The 20,934-nt window shown below is 41.2% G+C and overlaps 1 protein-coding gene across 1 annotated transcript in view; it reads left to right on the plus strand.

Annotated features, from left to right (window-relative positions):
• GALNT9 (polypeptide N-acetylgalactosaminyltransferase 9) overlaps window positions 1-20,934 on the plus strand; it is a 139,284-nt gene that overhangs the window by 38,194 nt on the left and 80,156 nt on the right. The window contains exons 3-4 of the mRNA XM_035556844.1: window positions 9,584-9,750; window positions 11,900-12,074. Coding sequence (XP_035412737.1) covers window positions 9,584-9,750; window positions 11,900-12,074 — 342 coding nt within the window. The remainder of the gene's footprint in view (window positions 1-9,583; window positions 9,751-11,899; window positions 12,075-20,934) is intronic.

A 20,934-nucleotide genomic window follows, 5' to 3' on the forward strand; every position in this document is an offset into this window, starting at 1 on the left:
AGAGTAAAAAAGGAAATCTGTTCTAAGCAGACAGATTTGGGCAGGAGCAGTGTGTGAATACTTGTGGTGGTTTAACCTGGCAGGCAGCTGAGCACCACCCAGCCATTCACGCCCCGCTACACATGCACACTAGGATGGGGTGAGCCAAAACATCAGTGTGCTATCAGCATTATTCTCATCCTAAATCCGAAACACAGCACTATACCAGGAGGAAAATGAACTCCATCCCAGCTGAAACCAAACCAGGACAATACTGACATGCTACAAAGCCCATAGCTTCTTGGAACCAAGAAGATACTCATGTATGATCCTGGCCTGCTCAAATTCAAACTCACACTTGAGTATCTTGCCTGGTCTAGGACGTGTCTAATTTCTGTCAACCTGAGTGAAAAGAAATCACATGCTGGCCTGTTTTTTCTGAATCAGGATAAGAGCTCATAAATATAAAAAATCCCTATATGTTGAACTGTTTTAGTGCTATAAAGTGTGTGCCCTAGATATTAGCTTCACGCTAGACAGAAAATGTTGCTGTATTTTTAAAGAAATGTTTTTATTTCTAAATGTAACTAAAATTAAATTAAAATTCAAGTTTTCTGAAGTGCCTGAAATAATTAAAAGGTAAGAAACTTGTTAACATTTAACTTCTAAACGCGTGAAATTGTTCAATACTGTGCTCTTCACCTCTAGCTAGCCTCTAATTTAAACAAAAGCTGTAAAAGTGCAATTAGGCTCCAGTCCAATGAAGCACTTAAATATGTTCTAAGTGTATGAGTAACCCTGGTAAAGTTAAGACATGCTTAACTGCTCTGTTTGGATAGGACATTTTGTAAAGTAGTTATAACATGCAAGGAACCATCCTGCGAGTATCACTGAGAAGGATGTAAATGTCCCATCAGCACTTCGGGATCTGACTGCTGTTAGGTTTTCACAGAGCTATGTTTGCCCAATGGTTTATTCTGCAGAGTTCTGACCCAAAGTCCACTGAGATCTTCAGGTGTGCTCCATCAACTGTTGTTAAAGAGGCTTTGTCGGGCCGTTTCCTACCTCTGCCTACCAAAGGAAATTCCTGCAGCGCATGCACCTTCATTTGTCCTCTCTGCTTGACTCTGAGACATGCCTTTTCATAAACACGCTGCTCCTGCTGCCAGGTTCTCTGCTTGATCTCATATAAAGCATCTAAACATCATGGATTTAATACTCCCATTTTCAGTGCTAAATCAATGTTCTTTATGCATTTGTTCTTGGAACACTGCTGTGTTAGAACTATAATTCTTCCCACATACCATAAACTTGCTCTGTTTTCACTCTGACAGAAACTGATCCATTAAAAGCAAGAGGAAAAACCCCGTGACTACAGTTGAAACATTTCAAGGCCGTTGCTTTTTAGTCCAATAGGCTTCTGCATCACCTCAGCACGCCGAGCGCTGGGATTACTGGGGCCACGACCCGCCTCGCAGCTGCTGGGACGGGGCAGCATTAAGAGCTTCTCATTACTTTTTCAGCAGACAGTGAAGGGATGGGTTACCGCAGTTTATGTCTGACCTCCTGTTTGGTGGTTTACTCCTCCAACCACCCTGTATTTGTACATAGGTAGGAAGAAACATTCAGCTGCGTAACTGGATATGGCCAGAGATTAAAGCTGGTCTCCTGTGAAAGACACCGGAGCCCATTAAAGAAAAGATTGTTTGCCAAACGTTGTTGTATGTCCTCCCGAGACCATAAAAAACATTGTTAGCTGAAGTAATAGTGGAAAATGATTGCATTCCTCTATCCTCCTCCTTACCACCACCCTGCAATGTGACAGCAAACCTGTAATGAAATCTGTGAAGAGCTATGCAGCAGTTACCTTGAAAACTCTTTTTTATTGCCCTACATTTCTAGATAACAGTGATACTCAGCCTCTGTCCAGCACCAAGAGCACCAGCTGAGGGATTGAGATAATCAAAGTTAAATAAAAGTACCCTGAATTTTTAATATTAAATACTTGCAGTAGTTTTTTAATAGTCAAGGATAACTTTCTGTATTTACATATCATTATCTGAATAACAAATAGCTTCAAGGATATGGCAAACCGCTCTGTGCAAATAGAAAATGGTGAGTTTACTCTTATACGTTATTTATTGAAAATTATTCCTTCTCCACTATTTATTTTCTTCATCTAGAGTGAACTTGAATTGTGATGGGTGAGACATTACTGTAGGAGATGGTATCTTAAGACGTGTAGTCCATTTTGGGGCTATCAGAAATGCAGCTGAAGAGCTGACTCCACATTGCTGGCTTGGGAGTAATGACCCTTGATGGCACAAACAGGAAGTGGTGCCACGAGGTAGAAGCTAATTTTGTGAATGCACCCTAGAAAACATTTTCTGGCTTCTTGAGTAGCTTTTTGTAAACCTTCTCTATTTGAAATATGAGGTTGTACTTTTGGCAAAGTACTGAGATGAGAGTATTTTCTCTCTCCCATATAGAAAGTGTAGTTTCCAGAATCAAGTTCAAAAAAGTTGTGCAAAAGGTAGTATTTTCTGAATATATTTTGCTGGTAAGAACTTTGAATTAAAGAACTCTTATTGGCAAATTGGCAAAATTCCTTTGGTTTTGCCTTTATTTAGTATCACTTCATTGTCTTCAGTGATGTTTACCTTCCACTCAAGCTCAAGATCAGAGAGATCCCCAATCTCAAAGCAAAACTTTGTAAGACCACCATTGTGTGGACATCTCTTGTCTAGTTTTTATTTTTAAAGGATGCAAGCTAAAAAAATCCAGTTGGAACAAGGGCCAGAATCTTTCAGAAATCTTGAGTACCACTTGACAAATCTAAACAAGCTATTAATGTCTAATAAATCACCTAAAATTAAGCAGAATACATGTTGCTTGAAATTTAGTTGGGATCTTTCTTAAATGCAAGTCTAGTACCATTAAAAATAAAGTCACATGGGGGATACATTTTCTCTGGGGATTTCTGAAGAGCATTTGAAAGCAGATTTCAGCTTCTCCATTAATTTCCAATCAGGCTAATGCTTTGTGATGCAGTGTGCATCCAGCCATGGGCAGATCTGAATGGGCACACTGGGGGATAGACTGGAAATTTCTTACAGATGGTATTTCAAAACATATTAGTGACTCAAGTTAAGTTACCAAAAAAAAAAAAAAAGGAAAATACAACAGAAGGATGTGACCATGAGAGTTTAGCCATTTTTGCGTCAATAAGAGTGCTTGTTTTAAAACCCATTGAAACTAGTTTTAGCGTGTTTGTATGTATAAATTGATATTATTAGACATGATGGCATGTTTATGGCATTATTTGCATGGGGAAAGCCAGAAATATCTCACTGAAATACAGGGACTCTTATTTTATGCATGTGGCAGCTACTTTTGAGGAGTCTAACAATCCTGAATGTGAGGGTTAGGAGTCTCTGTAAGTGGGGCCATCTTCATGCTGCATTTGGTAACTGTGCATATAGATTTGCCCATCAGTCATTTATTGGCAGTTCCCAAGGCTTCTCTCGGGTTACGTTTAGGAACCTGATACCTGTTAAAACACTTTTTGTTAAAGTTGTGCACAAGTTACTGTAAAGCTGCGATCGGTCTGGACAAATCAGTTCCCACCACAGCAAAGACAAGTGAGCTTCAGAGAGTGGTTGGTAAGAACTAGCATACAAGCAATAGAAAATATGATGTTACTTTTTTTTCCATGATTTGTTTCTGATGAATATTAAGGGAAGCAATTCATTGACACAGGAAGTGTTTGAGATTAGCACAGAAGCAAGGGTTCAGCCTGAAGTTTTTTTCCTGATGAATTTCCTGATGAAATGTGGGTAATTTTTTTGTTAGCCTTTTGGGTGCAGAATGAGGAAAAATGCATCAAAAAGGCATGAGAAAAGAGCTGCTGGGAATTCTTGGAGCACAGAGTAGATTTAAGATCTATGTTTATTGTTACCCTGAAAATGACCATTGATATCACTGTGGACCAGACAGACTATTTTAATTGACTTGCCTTGACTGCCTTTTAATATGAAGCTCTGAAATACTGTGGAATGAGGAAAAGACATAGTTTGTACTGAAGAACAGTTAAGGAGCACCCTAAAAATTGATGGATACGGGAAGTCTGTTAAAGCCAAATGTCCAAATACTGACAGGAGTGTCATAGTGCTTGCAGAGGTGGAGGGAAAACTATCTCAATTTATTTAGCTGTCACTCAAGGGAGGAAAAACATTCTCTTCCCAAACCCTTTGTTCATCAGTGTTGACGGCTTTATGGAGCTGCCTAGACTAACAAGCTCACGGCACCAAGCAGAATTGCATCATATCTTGTATCTGCACTTCCCCAAATAAATTCAGGAAAAAGGAGAAGTTGATTTTTCTTCTGTATGATAAATCAAAGTGAGGGCCATTCTGTAAAGGGAACACTAAGAGGGCATAGCCATAGTGAAAAGGTATCACCTGACCAGATTTTTGTGGCTTTTTCTGAAAGCCAATGTGCTTCTCCTTTTACCTGACTTGTAAATACAGTGGTCCTCATCTCTCGAGATATGCAGAGTATCAGCGCTCTGTGCTCTCTCGTTCAGTTGTCTTTTCATTACTTGATTCTTACAGAATGCCATCCTTGAGCTGCAAAACAGGAAGAGAAAGAAAGAGCAGGTCTCGAACTCAACTATTTACTGATTCTTTTTTTTTCCTTTCAGATAGAGGAGGAAAATCCATCCTCAGTAGAAAAAGAGTGTTATGTCGTTGCACAGTTAACGCCTTCTGTTGAGAAGGAGAATTAATTAGGAAGGAGTTGGAGCCCTCTGCCTGACAGATTCACGATCCATGAAGCTAATCACTTTTGTAGCCTGTCATTGCTTTTTGCCATGGACTGGTCAGCACTTCGGTCTCATGCTGGGAAAGGAGATATTTGTAACTTGTCACATTTTCACTGTTTTGCCAGTGCAGAACAAAAAAAGTAATGATAGCTTTTTTCTGCATCTGGAAAGTTACTAATACATCTAGCATTAGCTGCAAAAGCTCAGCAGATTTCTGGAGAAAAAAAAAATGAAACTTCCTTCCTTCTTCTTCCCCTGCTGTGCCTTTAAAACATGAACACAGACCATTCTGCAGCTTTCAAGGCATGGAGCATGTTGGGGCTCTTTTGTGCTGGGACTGCAGAGGAAGTTCTGCATGCCCAGTCAAGTTTGTGAAGGAGGGAAACCCACAGTCCTCTCCATCCCAGTGGTTCATTGGAAAAACATGTCGTGTATTAAATACTTTAAGATTCATGATGCAGCTTTAGTTTTGTTTGCATTTCTTCCTGAAAGGTAAAGCTCTCAGAAATCTCTAAATGTATTGCCTAATCCATTTCTAAACTCAGCATATTAAGGTCTACAAGCAAAACTCATTTTTGATATTAGCACGTATGCAGAAAAGAGAGAAAGCAGGAGAAAGGGAGAAGGAAATATTTCCTTTCCTTGGTAATCCCCTGAACTACCAGCACAGCAGTAGTATCAGCTGTTTACAAAAAATAGTGCAACTCGAGCGGACTGTAAGACCTGCTGATAAAGAGAGGTCACGTTTTTCTGTTGGACTGGATGCAAGTAGAAGAAATACAACAGTTGTGGAATGAAGGTTTAAAGAAAATGAATTTTCTTTTTCTTTTCTGCCTACAAGCTCACAGAGCTGTCATAAGCAGGCTGATGTTCAGCTGAAAAGCTTTTGTTTTCTCATTGTCCCAGTTTCTAATCTGTGACCTTTTCTGTGTTAGTACTTGATTTTTTTTCCAAGGTTCTGGTCTGCCAACTGAAGCCTTCACTCTTGTACTCTTTGCTCTTGTGCCTGCATAGACAGTGCTCACAGTTGGGCTCAGGGGGCTGGCTCAAAAATGTTCATTTAAGGAACTGGTTCAATGCAAGGGAAAGAATGAGTGAAAATCTTCTCCAGGGTAGAAGAAAATGATCTGACATCAAGCTCTCTGTCATGTGCAAAGGAAATACCTCTGGGTTTCTAGCCAGGCTCTGCGGTAGGCAATGTAGAGCAAGAACTCTCAAAGACTCTTCCCAAGACAACCGCGGGATGTCTCCGGTTTGATGCTTAGTGTGTTGTACGAAAGGTGCTTGAAGGGCTTTTTCACATATCAGGTCTAATCCATCCTCGGCTGGTCCATGGAAATGATTGGCTGTGGCATCATCAGCCTTTTCTTGGAACCTCTAGTCCTAAACCTATGCAGTGGTGTGTTTCTCTACAGCATGGACATCTGCCCTGGAGAGACACTGCTCCTTGTGCAGCTCTGAAGTCCTTTACTCATGTGCACCGAGACAGCTTACAATAGTAATTTAAGATCACAGTAATATTAAACATGATCCATGCCTGGCCAACTTAGTCCACTGTTAACTGATACACATAGGTTAAATTTATGCTTAAGTTCTCCCCCAGATCAATAGTGTTAGACAGATGTTAATGAGGTCAGATGTTAGACAGATGTTAATTCGGCTTTCAATACTGTAATTGTCCTTCCTCATTCAGTAGCCACAGTTCATAACGTGATCAGGCCTAGTACAGAAAAATAAAGAGCAGGCAGCACCCGCTCCCTTCCCTGTCAGGGTGCTGGCCTGGGTGGTGCAGCTGTGGGCTCCCCAAGTGGGGCAGCCAAGCCCTGGCTCCCCTCAAAGCACTGCCTTAAACACCCCCATTTCACCCAGGACATCTCTGGAATGACTTTTTTCTTGACTTCACACCTCCTCCTGACACTCTGACTTTCTCAGCTCTGCACGCAGGCACAAGGGACTGGCTTCTCCGTTGCAATGTCAGTTGTTAGCACCCAGCCAGAGTGAAGCTGCAGAGGCGCTGTAAGGGTACGGCGGGCACGGCTGCGCGTTGATGGTAGAGCGTCTCTGCGTGTGACTTGCTAATGGCACTGTTTGGCTCTGAGTGTCAGCTGCTGGTTAGAGTTTCTTGGAATGAAGGAAGTATTAACTGTAAATTGCTGTGGCTGGGATCTAATTACCAAATACATTGGGAAGAGCTTGGGCAGCAATCCAGCAAAGCACTTAAGCACCCAGTGATTTTTAAGGAAAGGCCTCTGACTGGGATTGCTGGTGGTCTCAGACATCATAAAAAGTGTTTGTTAGGAGACCAGTACTTTCTGCTGACTGCCTCAGCACATCCATCTCATTTTCTGAAGTGCCTTTAGGAGTTGGGAGTTCAAGGTTGACTGAAGTCTTCAGGAAATGAACTCCTGAATCACTGCTGCAGATTGAAAAGTTTACTCAGGGGAATAGCTCCTTTTGCTGTTCTTCATCCTTGCTGTAATAAACTATGACAGCTTTTAATCCACTGCTAAATCCTGAGGTTTGCCTTGGCCCATCTGGATGTTCCTGCTGTAACTGTGTTACCCGAGATACTCTAATATGTGATGGTTGGAGCACTCCGAATAAAACATAATGCAGTGTTTCAGCAACGTCCTGCTAACAGAGGAAGGGGAGAACAGACAGAAGGAAGGCTGCCATGAGAAATGATAGGAGTGACTTCACCCAGGAGAAAGAACAAACTCAAAACAGCCTTGTAGCAAAAGCATCCAGCATGGCCGGGGGATCCACACCAGGTCTTCCAGTCCGCTTACTAGGAAAACAGATACTTCTTACTCCAGAAAGATTCAGCAAAAATGTCTTGGTCTGAAGACAAAGGAAGCCCAGCCTGAACCACTGAGGTCTTGTGCTATTTCAGTGGTTCGCAGTCTTTTCCTAGGCAGAATACTTCAGTCCTTCTGCACATGCCTCTCTGCCTCTGATGTCTGTGTTCATCTTACCTTCCCTCTGCTCATCCCTCTTCTCTCCAAGTGCTGCTTTGGCTGCCCTCTCAATCTCACTGCACTTCCTCCTCCTCCTCCTCACAGCTTCCCTGCCTTCCCCAGACTTCAGCTGCATGGTTTCTTTGCTTCCCTTCTTCCCTGCCAGCTTCGAGCCCACACGCAGGACGCCACCAGGACACTTGGCCTGGGCTGAGCTCTGTCCTCTGCCTCGCTTCCACTGGCAGCTCACCCTCTCCTTGGTTACCAGCCTGATTTACTGCCATGCAATTTGCTATGTCCTGCTGATAGAAGTGAGGCTCTGAAGCAAATTGCAGTCAGATCAAAGATGTCCCTCATCAGGGGAAATCTTGCAAGGTCCATGCTTTTAGCTGATGGCTCTTTCATGTTCCTGAAGTATTCTTAATAGACTTCTTTGATATGTTGGTGTGGTCAAGAGGAAAATCACATTCAAAAAGAAATTCAAAAAGGAGCATTCACACCTCCTGTAAATCTTTGTCCTTCTTCTAGGTGTATTTTTAGATTGTGTAAGAATGCAGTTTAGCCAGGAGTTTTACACAGTGGTCCTCTGTGTGGTACAGGCCACCAGCAAGCCGTTGGTAAGCAGCTCTGGGAACGCTGTAATCGATGACAGGTACTCACGTCTCTGTGCAAATGGTGCTGGGATGAGAAGGAATTACAAATAATCACACTTTACTAGAATTCATAACTGATTTCCAAAGGTTACCCAACAGTCAAGCGGTTGTCACCCTCTCCACCCTTCTGACTGCTGGTAGTGGAGAGAAGTATGATTGTTATGCCAAGGTAATGAGCAGGAGGTCAGAAAGTTTGATAAGAGCAGGAAAAATCATTCCCTGTAATACAATTAGCTGTATTTTAGAGAGCAGGTTCAGTAATTTCTATGGTAATTTGGAATGGCTTTTGACTGTGAGAACATGTAGGTAATTTTTTAATAAGTTAGCCTCTTTGCTAGTGGGAGAGAATTCCACTGCAATAAGGCAGTGTGGTGATACGTGGGGCTTGGACTGGGATAAGGCGATATGGTGATACATGGGGCATGGACTGGGATAAGGCGGTGTGGTGATATGTTGGGCATGGACTGGGGGGCTCGGGAAGCAGAGATTCTGCACTGTGCTGTGTGACTTTACCAGCTCCCTTCTCCAGGCCTCAGTTTTTCCTCTCAGCATGGTCTTCGGTAACATGCACAAGTGGGAAGTAGCTGCATACCAAGATGATATCATAGATGGAGCAGATTCATTGTGCAAATGTTTCAGGAGGTGCACGTCTGTTCAACAAGCACTGTGCGTTTGTTACTGCTGCACAAGCTACAGGATCAGGAAGGAGGCAGGTGCTCTATGTCTGGGCAAAGGCAAAGTTTGCTTGAGTAGGTCTTAGTTTTAAAAGTACAAGGTCTAATTACAAGTTAGCAGGAGACTTTCTAATGGGTGCCCTTGGAGCACAGGCAAGCTATAGTGTTGTGGGCCCTCTTCAGGATGTTCTTGAGCAAAGTCATTAATACTCCTTTGTTTTTCAAGAGATGCTTTTAACCTTCCACAATAGAGATCCTTAAAAATCTGTGTGTGTACACATACACTTTGCTTTTCACTTGGTTGATGGAAACTTTGCTGCTCCTAGCTATGTTGCTTCTTTTCAGCTTTTACCCCATCTTCTTTTGCAGTTAGAACGAAGAAAGTCTCCAAGTGGAGAGCTGGATGCTGGAGAGCAGTGGAGGATAAGACGATATTCTTCAGTGTATTTTGCCTCCCACTGGCTGCTTGGGTTTTAATTCTTTTTTTTTTCTTTTCAGGTGCAAGCAGATGACCTACCCAGATGACCTGCCCCAGATCTCCGTGGTCTTTATCTTTGTCAACGAGGCACTGTCTGTCATCCTGCGCTCCGTGCACAGCGTTGTGAATCACACCCCCTCGCACTTGCTTAAGGAGATCATTCTGGTGGATGACAACAGTGACAATGGTGAACATGCGTAACTTTTCCTCTAAGTTCTATACCCTGTGTTACTAATGAACGTGAAATATAAATCAAAAGGAGTTTGGTCACTTCTAGCTTACATGCATCCTTTTTTTTTTTAACGTTGGGATGAAACAGCAGTGAATCACTCTGTGTTTAAACACAGCCAGAGGAGGAAACTCATACATGCAACCACGGGTTTCTGGTTAATAACCAGATCTTAAGTTGGTGTAAATTAACGTACTTACCCTGAAGTCAGTAGAATTTAGAAGAGCTTGTGTTTGATGATGAGATGATTCATTGAGCCACTTGCACAAATGTGTTAGTAAATGTTAACTATTTATATAAGAAATAAATATTATGTGGATAAACCCTGCTGATTTCATTGGAATCCTCACAGAATGAATGGCATTTGTATAGGCAATCTCAATATAGAAACAACACTTTTCTCCAAGTTTTCAGATCCAGAGGAATACCATCATTAATAAACCAAAAGTTTAATTTTTGTTTCCAAAGAAAAGTGGGGTTACAGGTTCTCCTTGAAGATAGTTTCTTTTTGTGTGGAAGCACAGTTTGCTCCTTCACATTTACATGTGTTGTAATGTCAGATTTTGAGTGTTTTTTTTTTATTTATTTTTTTATTGATAGGAAATAAATGAGGCTGTGAAAATGCAACAACAGAAAGAGCACAAAGCGCATGCAACTTTCAGGTCATGTCATTCATTAATGTAAAAATAGCACTTGTGTTACAGCCATCAAAATTCCAAATACTGGTGAGCATGTAGGGTGCTATCAATCAATCAATATGTTTTATGGGATGGGTTGGAATTGCCTTTAGGATACAAATGACCAGCAATGTTGTTGTGTTTTGTTATATTTGAGACTTCTAGAACTGTCCAGCTTCTCGAGTCCTATTTAAAAAAAAAAAAAAAAAAGGCTCAGTTTTACCATTTCCTCCACAGCTCAACAGCTTTTTAAATCTTTCAGTTTTTAGTTGCCATTCTTCTTTGAAATGCCCAAATAGAAAAGAGGGTTGAGAGAACAAATCACTGAAACACAAATAATCCTCAGAACATATAGTTTTAAGAAAGCTTTTGTCTGATTCTGCTTTCAGTTACTGCAGTGTAACCTGTGGAGTAATTACGTGAGATTGCAAAGTGTTTGAGTCAGCGTAATGCAGAAGAGAATTGGACTCATTGTTTCTCAGTGAACTCTTATATGGCTTTTCTCTGTCATTCTTCCAGATAGCTGGAGATTTATCAAGTCTTTGATTTGGATGATAATGATTCTACTGTGTAATATAGATCAGAAGAATGAGACTTCTAATGCAGTGGAAGCTTCTACTAGTTTTCCTAATAAATATATTTGAGTAAAAGCCTCATTATGAATAAGTTGTAGTGTAAATGAATTACCAAACTAGATTGATTTTAAAAAAAGACAGAGACAGTTTTAGTAATTTGCCTGTTTATAAGCCTATTGAAATGAAGCTGAATAAAGGAGTGAATGAGTTCAGCTCTATCTGTGGTTGAATGCCTGAAAATGAAAAAAGAAAGAAGTCTATTCGAAATCTTCAAGATCCATTTAGTTTAATGGGGAAGAAGCCTTGTATTGCAGAATATTAATTGTATTTAAGGGAAAACTTAGAATTAAGGGAAATTAATTCTGATCTGAATTAGGTCTTGACCCAAAATCCACTGAGGTTATTTTTCAAACTCTTATTGAATAGCATAATTCAGACTAAAATAAAAAAAATCACCAATGACTCCCACATTACTCTGCTGTAAGTTCAGAATTGCTCCTCCAGAGGCCAGTTGTAGCCTAATGAAAATCATCAGAGAATTAGATGAGTAATTATTTAAAAATATGTAGACAAACTATCTCTTCAAAACAACACTCAAATCCTTCCTGCCATATTAAAGCTTTGTAAGTCTAACAGTATCTGCTCCAATGTGCAGAGAATTATTCTGGGTTGATACCCCTGGAACTGGTCTGTCCCACAACTGTGGTACTTGGTTTGTGTCTGTGAAAATGACAAAGGATTTAGGAATATGTAAGGACTTCTTTCCCTTTCTGTTGCAGAATAAATCAAAGTAATACATTACATTACAAAGCTATGTTTTCTTATCATGAATGTTTTTTGTTTTTTCCCCTGCAGTTGAGCTCAAATTTAATCTGGACCAGTATGTCAACAAAAGATACCCAGGTCTGGTGAAAATAGTGCGCAATAACAAGCGAGAAGGACTGATTCGAGCCAGAATCCAAGGCTGGAAAGCTGCAACCTCTCCTGTCGTCGGGTTCTTTGATGCTCATGTCGAATTCAACATTGGCTGGTAAGTTCTTGGCTATTCCTACAGGGAGAGCAGTGCTATTACATTTTGCCCTATGTCTCAAGGGCTGTGAAAGACTAACTCAGCAGCTGGGGAGCTGAAGAACTGTATGGATGAGACAACTGTAGGCTGGTGTTTTCACATTAGCAATTATATTTGAATAATGTAATTTGGAGAGGGTCTCTTTATCAGGGAGCGCAGTGATAGGAAAAGCGATAATGGCTTTAAACTAAAAGAGGGTAGATTTAGATTAGATACAAGGAAAAAATTCCTTTCTATGAGGGTGGTGAGGCACTGGCCCAGGCTGTCCCCAGAACCTGTGGCTGCCCTATCCCTGGCAGTGCCCAAGGCCAGGCTGGATGGGGCTTGGAGCAACCTGGTCTGGTGGGAGGTGTTCCTGCTCATGGCAGGGGTGTTGGAACTGGGTGATCCTTAAGGCTCCCTTTCAACCCAAACTGTTCTATGGTTCTATGAATACTTGTTATTATTGCAACACTGTCAACAATCTTCTCCAATGGCTGCAAGTTCCATCAAAAAAAAAAATTTCTTGTCTCTGCTCCAGTACAGCTTAGTGGAGAGGGAAGTAATTTAAACCACAATGAATGGAAAGCCTCCAAAGCAGACAAATATGGAGATAGCATTAAGGAGGCTCAGGGCTCAAGGCAGATGCATGCTTTCAAGTACTTTTATTTTATCTGCTTGTCATTTTCTTTCTTTTCTTCTTAGAAACTTGAATATAAATCTGACTTCTTCATAAATATTCTTACATTTACATTTGAGGGAAACGTTAAATTATTTCCTATATTTTTAATGGGGCTTGAAATTAGCATGCCTTTCCTCATCCTCTTCGTTTTGGAAGGGAAACACATTGACTGTGGGTAGCACAGATTTGAGCTTAATGGGCCAGATCTACAGTTGGAGTAAATCTTTGTAGCACCACTCAGTGGCCAGTATTTGGCATTACTAGACCTCGGGCCTGAAGGAACTGATTTGTACAGTCAGCTGAAAAAGGGCTGTTGGGACCTTCAGTATGTAAAATTTGTATTTTCCAAAGAGAGGCTGGTGTTTGATAATGATGATGCAGGGTTATGATGGAGCTGATTATACTCTGCAGTTCTGGGAGATATCCCCAAATTAAAACTAAAAATAGCTGTACTTGCAACCAGAGAGAAACTTAATTGCAAAGGAGTGGAGTGTTTATTTTTATATGTTCATGAATGTCTTTTGAAAATTGAAGATTCAATAAAGTAAGCCTTGTAGGGCACCTGGTTTATATTCACCCTACTTTTTCCCCATCAAAGCCTATAATAGCTGTCACTGTAATTTTCTAGAAGCTTAAGAGATAAGTTATTTATTTATTTACTTTTAAGGCATCTGGATCTTTCAAATCATTGCAAAAGTTCATTCAGGGTAATATTTGCTACCAGGCAGAACCAGGCACTGAAGCCTGATGCTGGTGAGAGCACGCTCCCAGTGCTTCTTCTACCCTGTGCTGCAGTTTTTTTGAGCTTTGCAGAGAATTTTGTTGCCCATTCTGTAAAGAACAGTAACCCATTCTGTCAAGGATGGTAAATTGAGGTGCTGCTGATATACTCTACCCAGAGAAACTAGGCAGTGGTGTAGTAAGCAGGAAAAGGTTTTGTGGTTACTTTTGGCTTTTTTTTTTTTTTTATGTTTATTTTGCATTAATGTCAGGAAGAGTTGAAATCTGCATAGAAAGAACCTGGACTACTCAGTAAATGAGGGTACACCCGAGATTAAAAAGTGTTTACTGTATCCTCCCAGTTGTACTCTCCTTTCAACAAGTCTAGTGAACTAGTCTTTCAACAATGCTAGTGAGCCAGTTGCTGCAGCCTCTCTGAGAGCACTTGATTTCTAAAGTAGCTGCAGAGGATGGAGGAGAATAGCAAATGTATACCAGAATTGTAAAGTATTGCCTTGTTTGAGTCACATGTGGAAGCTCAGTGTGTTCTCTTCTATTTCCCCTGTTCCCTTCAACCTCTGGGGCTGCTGACAGCCACCTCCATCCTCATGCCGCCTGTTTCCTCCTAGGTTTAACTCTGTCCATCAGGACTCACATGTTTGCCTGTCATTTCAATTTTCACTTCATCTCCTCTTACGAGGAGGAACTGGAAGCCTTTCAATCTGGGTTGCTTTCTTTTTTCCCACCAGGTTACCTTGCCCCTGCCCCATAGCTGTACCATCTTGGTAGTCATGAGGGAGTAGCTTGTTGAAGCTCTGCTGTTCTGTTCTCCTGCAAAGCCTTATAGTGCGTGAATATTTTCCTCCATTTACAAAATACACCCATGTATTTGGAGGCCGCATGGATTACTCCCACTCAAAGCTGTCTATGGATTATTTGTGAGGCAATTAAAAAGCAGCCAATTCTTTTGCCACAGAAAAGAGCATTAACTTTCTGTTTGGTTTGTGTTCCATCTCACAGTCATGTACCTGCAGTGCAATTTTAGTCTTCTACTCTGTGCCTGCTTTACCTGCTTAATCAGTTGGCAGATTAATTCATAAGGAATCAGAGAAGGACCTCATCACTTTCTCATGAAATATGCAGAATTTTGACAGCGACAACAAACAAACAAAAAACCTTTTTCTTTAAACAATAGTTGCCCCACTATGGGTGAGCTTTTGCCTTATAACGCAATGTAGCATTTTACAGGCTCTCACAACATAACTCTCCAGGGACACTTCTTCTAAACTAAAATACAATCTGGTAGGATATTAAAAAAAAAAAAAGTCTACAACCTGGCAGGTCGAATTAACTATTGAATTATTTATTTTACTGTGCTTAATTGCTCCTTTTTTGCTTCTCAGGTGTTGAAATGCGTTAGCATAGAGCAGAGATTTTCTATTGACCTGTTCCCCTTAAGGCTTTTGGTAGTGAGAGCTAATACTGCTGCTGTGACAGCAGAAGTGGAGGGGACCAGCTAAAAGGGAGGCCGTTACTATTAATTCTCAAATGGAATTTTAAATGAAAAGCATGCGATAATTTTCCTGTATAGTTCACATGTAAAATTCCACCTGCCCTGTGACAGAACCTCTTTTGTTTTTAATGGCTACTTAATGTCAATAGAAGTCAGGGTCTAGAGCCCACAACGCAGCAGAACCAATGGCTATGAAATGCTCGGAGTGCTCAGAATACACCATGAATATTCAGTGCCAGAAACATCCCTCCTCTTTCCTGGCTGCTGTGCCTGCAGGCAGAAAGGCAGTGGGACAGATGACCTTGCAAGGGGAAATACCAATGGCCAAGAGGAGAAAAGGAACAAGGTGGAAGGTGGCCCCAAGAAGACCACAGGACATTCTGCAGCTGTTTTATCCTTGCTCCTGGCAGGACTCAGCAAGGACAGTGGCACACGGATGTACTTAAAACCCATGGTGCTTGTCATGTGCACTCATTTCACTCATAGAGTAAAGGAGGATCTGCTTTCCCCCTGTCATGTTGGCTCAGAAAAACCCATAAAGACTATTTTTTTTTCTAGTACTCTTGGAAATTGCTGTTCTCTGGTCTTCAGTCCCCATTTGTTTTCTATGTACTGTGCACGTATGATGGGGAAAAGTTGGAGGTGCTTTTCCTCTGCCTGCATCTTTTTTAAACTCTAGTTTCCAGAGAAAATCATGTTGCACAGCTGTGCTGTAAGGAAAATGCATCCATCTGTCAGTCTCCTATTTCAGCCGAATTTAACAGAAGGTTAAAGGTCTGAGAGATGGTAAGTTCACAGAGGAGCTGTGGAAACAGCAACCGAATAGCGTTCAAATCAGTACTCCTACAGAGAGGCTGATAACATGATCCCAAATAAGTTATAGGAAGATTCATAATGGAGAGAGCTGTTAAAAGTAGCCAAATACAGGGGAGCTATGGATAAAAGTTTCTACCGGACCAGCTGTGTGATCTACCCGATGGGTAGGATGGTTGCAGGATACCAGATCTCATCAATCACATTACTCGCAGACATTAGTCTCAGTCATCACTGATGCTTCATTATATTCTGTGTCCTATATTTTGTAAGTAATACGCTTTTAGCAGGAAAAGGTGGGAGTACAGTGGGATTTGAATGAAGTTTGGCTGAGAAGGGTAAATGGGAACATGGTTTCTGGTGAGATGAACAGTGGGAGAATGTCTAGGCTCAGGTCCTGGAGAAGCATTACAGAAAGGCTCCAGTGAGTGGGAGCGTGGAAGGAGGCCAGTGTGTAACAATTTATTGGAAAACCAGAGTTTTCACAGAAAACATCTCCCAGAGAAGTTGTACTTTCCTGTCTGAAGGTATGTTTAAGCCTGTATAGTTTGATTTTCCCCTTATTCCTCTGAAGATTTCAGCATTCCTGTTCTGACGTCTGTATGAGGTCCACCCACTGTGTTCAGCACCACGCAGGAACACGGAGCGCAGAGAATTGCATCCTGGCTGATAATTATGTTGCAGAAGGTGTAGAGCATTATGCAGACTCCTGTCTTTGAGAGATGGGAAAGAATAACATGACAAGGAGAAGAGAACTTCCCTACTTTCTATCTGGGAGCAGGAAAGAAGAGATAGCAGAGATGGGGTGTTAATTCTCTGGGTGAGAAAAAGGACACATTGAGTGAAGGAGGGCAGGACTCAGTAAGAGAAAGGCACACAATATATTAGCAGTCATAAAGAGGGTGCTAGGAGCCATAAAAGAAGACATAATGATAGAGTATTATACTTGCTTTCTAGCTTAGGAATTGCTTTTGCACATCTCACAGAAGTAGTATCAAAGCACTGAATGGAGTTATGCAGCGCTGTAGTAATTAAAATTTTGCCAGACAAAGGGGGAGTTTCAATAAGGAAGCAGTGGAGTAAGAGGATTTCATCAAAAATTTTCAATATACCAAAGAGACAGAGACAGCCTGACATGAGAAAGAGGATCTGAAATATAAGCCAAGTATCTATCCGTCTGTGCCACGCACAGCCCATCATTATAGATTATCCCTGAAGTTGGCAGTGTTTTAAGAAGATAGAAAATGGGGTTTTTAAGGAACTAAGAAAAAGAGCTAAAGATCAAGATCCCAGGTCTATGAATAACCCTTTGCAGATACTATTTCATACTGTAATATGTAGTGCAATTTGCTATAGTGGCCTTAAGCAATGGATTCTCTAGCAAGTGTGTAAATGAAAAAGGAAGTTGATTTCCTCCTAATCTTCTACTGGCTATGGTTATCCTAACTATTTTTTAATGGAGATGTGGTTATACTTCTGTAGGACAAAGACACGAGGTCTTTTTGTTCCCAAGGAAAGTTCCCCTGTTCATGTTGCTGTGTGGTGTATCAGAAGCCAAACTGTACCTGCACTCAAGCTCCCTGCTCACACTGAGCTCACGTGGCTCTCTGGGGACCTGGCAAGGCCTGGGACATTCTTTCCTTCTAGTGAGAGAAGCTCTTAAGGTGAGGGTGAAGCTGTTTGTAGTCCTTCCCCTGTGCAGTCCCTCCTCTTTGGAGGATTCACACCTGGGAATGGGAATCAGGACCAGGACATGCTTGCATCAAGCTTGCATCAAGCACAAGGATTGCAGCATCCCTGGTACCAGTCCGAGTTTGACTTGGGAAGTTTTAATTATGCAAAGGAAAGGACGTGTCTTTATTGAAGGGGTTTTTCCTCATCCACAGACTCTACCTTCACTTAGGATCAGTGTGGTAACTGAATGGGACATGTTTCAGATAGCAGAAGTGAACTAACATTGTCTGAGTAAAGAGGGCAGCATGCAGCAGATGCCATGTGGGCCCTTCCAATGCATGGGGCAGCGCCAGCTCACATACACAGGACATGCAAGAAGAACACCTTCAACTATTCATCTACCTAAGCAACCTAGAGTGCTCATTGAGGCATCCTCATTGCTTTTCAGTGGTGCAGAAAAGAGCTATTCAGATTTGGCAGCATAACAGCTGGTCTTTAACTCTCCAGCAGGCATTTATCCTGTGTTTGCTCCAGTCTGACTGGGGGCTGCAGGGCTGAAACCTCCCTGATAGAGATGTCAGGCAGAACAGATGGGGAATTTCTTCCTCGTCTTAGAGACTGAGGAAGGGAGTATGATTTCTTTTTTTAATAGTGGTCTTATTTTATTTTTTATTTTTAGTTCTTTGAGAACTTATTTACAGGAAAGGAACTCTGCATGAAATATTCTACAGTTGGCCTCAGTGGAGAATTATGTACGTCTGTAGATCTCCTTGTCTGCATCTGAAAAATGTATGTTGTCAGTGAAATCTGAGGTAGCATATAAAATCACATGCAAAATAAGCTTTCAATTTACACATCCTTTTTTCTTATATTTCTGTGTTAAGATTTTACTTCATGGTGCCTGGCAGTGGTACAGCCAGAGTAAAATAAAGTGTTAAACCCACTGAGCCATAATGTCTAAGAGAGAATACCATATGGTTGTTCATTTATGTCTTATAAGGACTCAAGGAAGAGTCTTTGCAGAAGAAAAAGGAATTCTGGCTTGGGGGGGTGAGGGGGGAGAGAAAAAGAAAGTTGGATTTTTTAATGTTAGTTCATTTCTTATTGGAGTAAAAATTTGAATGGCTATAATGGAGAGGAAAAATAAATGTACATTTATCTCAAAACAACGTAGAGAGTGGGTTATTCGGATATCCACTTAGGAAGGGGCAGAACATAAGAGAAACTTTGCCAACACTGTCAGTTATGAAAGGGTTTGGTTTTGGACAAGTGCAGAAAAAGTGCCATTTAGGAATAAATAAATAAATAAAAAGAAGTTACTGACAAATGCCTAGTGCAATCCTTCTGCTTATGAACTGAAAGTTATTCTGGGCCTGCTCCTCAGATGATGCAGGTTGGCAAAGCTTCCCTGGAGTAGTGAAGTTCATTGAAGCAGAGGAGCTGGACAGCAGAGGTTCTGGCCTGTGGCATGCATCTGGTTTCTTCTCTTAGACCACATGTGCTTATTCCTATGTTGTGCCTTTTTAAAAGTCTGCTTGAAGTCAGCAGGTGGTTTTACATATTTAAAGGGTGAATTATATAATCATGTGTGCTGAGGAGCTCATTACTAACTTGTTTTTATCTTTTTTTTTTTTTAATCTGGAAGAAGCTGTTCTTTTTAGTGTTGTTGAAAATCAGACTTCCCCATTGGCATGAGCTCTGTTGCAATCTGATAAGGATGTAAGACAGCATAAAATTTGTGTTTGCTCTTATGTCTCCTGGGGTTCAAGCTGCTCTGTGTTGGCCCAATATTAAACAGAGAAAGCATATATGTTCAGAGACAGACTTACAATGGGATTAGAGAAGCAAGTATGCTCACAGCATGACCTCTGCCTTTGCTCTCAATCTTCTTAGAAGCTTATTTCGTTCTCTGGGTTAAATTCTGCCTTCCAACTCTTTTCTGAACTCTAATGTTTATCTTGGGAGCACTTACTCTTCAAAGCCTGCAGTACTGGCATTGCTTGCACTCCCTTAGAAGTCAACCTGGGTGCTCAACACCTTGGAAATTCCAGAGTTTGACCTGCCTCTGATGCCATGGGTAGGCAAAAACATGAAATGCATGGGCTGTGTTTAGAGATATGCTCAACAATCTCTGACAAATCAACACATCCTTTAGCTCCTGATGAGAGATTCCTTCCACAAATCCCCCAGGACAGTTTCTGTAAGGAGGAGTCACTTACTGAATTACCTGCTATGGATGTCAATGTTCCTGTGGGAAGCCCACCAGAATTATGGTAAAGCCATATCTGCCTTCTGGCTTTTCAACCATGTATTGTCAGTCACAGGACTGAGTCCTGGGAATGAGACATTTGCAGTGTGTTACTATATTTCAGGAGCCGCTTTGGAGAAATAAAACCCAAGTGAAAATAGTCATTTGCTTAGCAGAGTGTAAGAGAGAATTAAATTTACTGTCCTCTCTCTTCTGGCTTTATCCATTCACTAGCAATATAGTCAGAGGGGGAGGACAACACTGACAAATATATACTTTTAGTGGGGATAGAAGGGAGGAACTTCTTTGTCACTCAAATTCTAGCCCAAATTGTCTGCTTGGTTTTTATAAGGTGGGGAAAAACAAACAAACAAGCCTGGATGAGGCTAAGCACTACCTATAAAGCTGAATCTTGTGATTATATTTAGTTTACTGAAATCCGTCATGTCTGTGAATATGCCTGGGAGAACTTTTCCTCTTGCTCCAGTAAATAACTTGTCAACAATGTATGCTGCTCTGTTCCCATAAAGTATGTTTACTCATATACAAGCTAGGAACCTAGTATTTTTTTTTGCATCTGTGAAAAACAGGGATGAATCTCAAAATTCACATCTGGCTTGTGTACCTAATTAGGCAGGGCTGAATCCTGCCTCACTGCCAGCAGCGGCCATGTGGAAAGGAAATACTCAAACACCATATTGCAGCTCATCAGCACAGCACGGCAAACTCACTTGGACTTCAGCAACCTCTTCCACTCAGTCCTTTTTGTCCACGGAGCTGCCAGGAGCACCTGACTTCTCCAGACGCTCAGTGGAGAAGACAAGACATGAGGAAAGCAAAGAAATGAACATTGGCATCTATAAAGAGGATGAGTAAATCCACATAAGAATGTAGCAGCTTAAAATAAAGGAAAAAATTAGAAATGGTGAGGAAAGATTTAATCATAATCCTTTCAAAAACCTTAAGCAATTAGACAAAGCCAGAATTACCACCAAAGTTGACAAAGGATTTGATGCCAGTGCAGCTCAGCCTGCAGACACAAGGCTACCGTGCAAGTCTGCTGAGGCCAATAGAGCTACTCCAGGTCTGAACTTGGCTAGCGGTGAATAGCAATTAAAAAAAAAAAAAGATGACTTATATTTCATGGATTAAGATAAGCAATGTAAACACAGTCTATTACCCTTTCCTATTG

The sequence above is a fragment of the Cygnus atratus genome, chromosome 17 (genome assembly GCF_013377495.2).
Source record: "Cygnus atratus isolate AKBS03 ecotype Queensland, Australia chromosome 17, CAtr_DNAZoo_HiC_assembly, whole genome shotgun sequence".
NCBI classification, from domain to species: domain Eukaryota; kingdom Metazoa; phylum Chordata; class Aves; order Anseriformes; family Anatidae; genus Cygnus; species Cygnus atratus.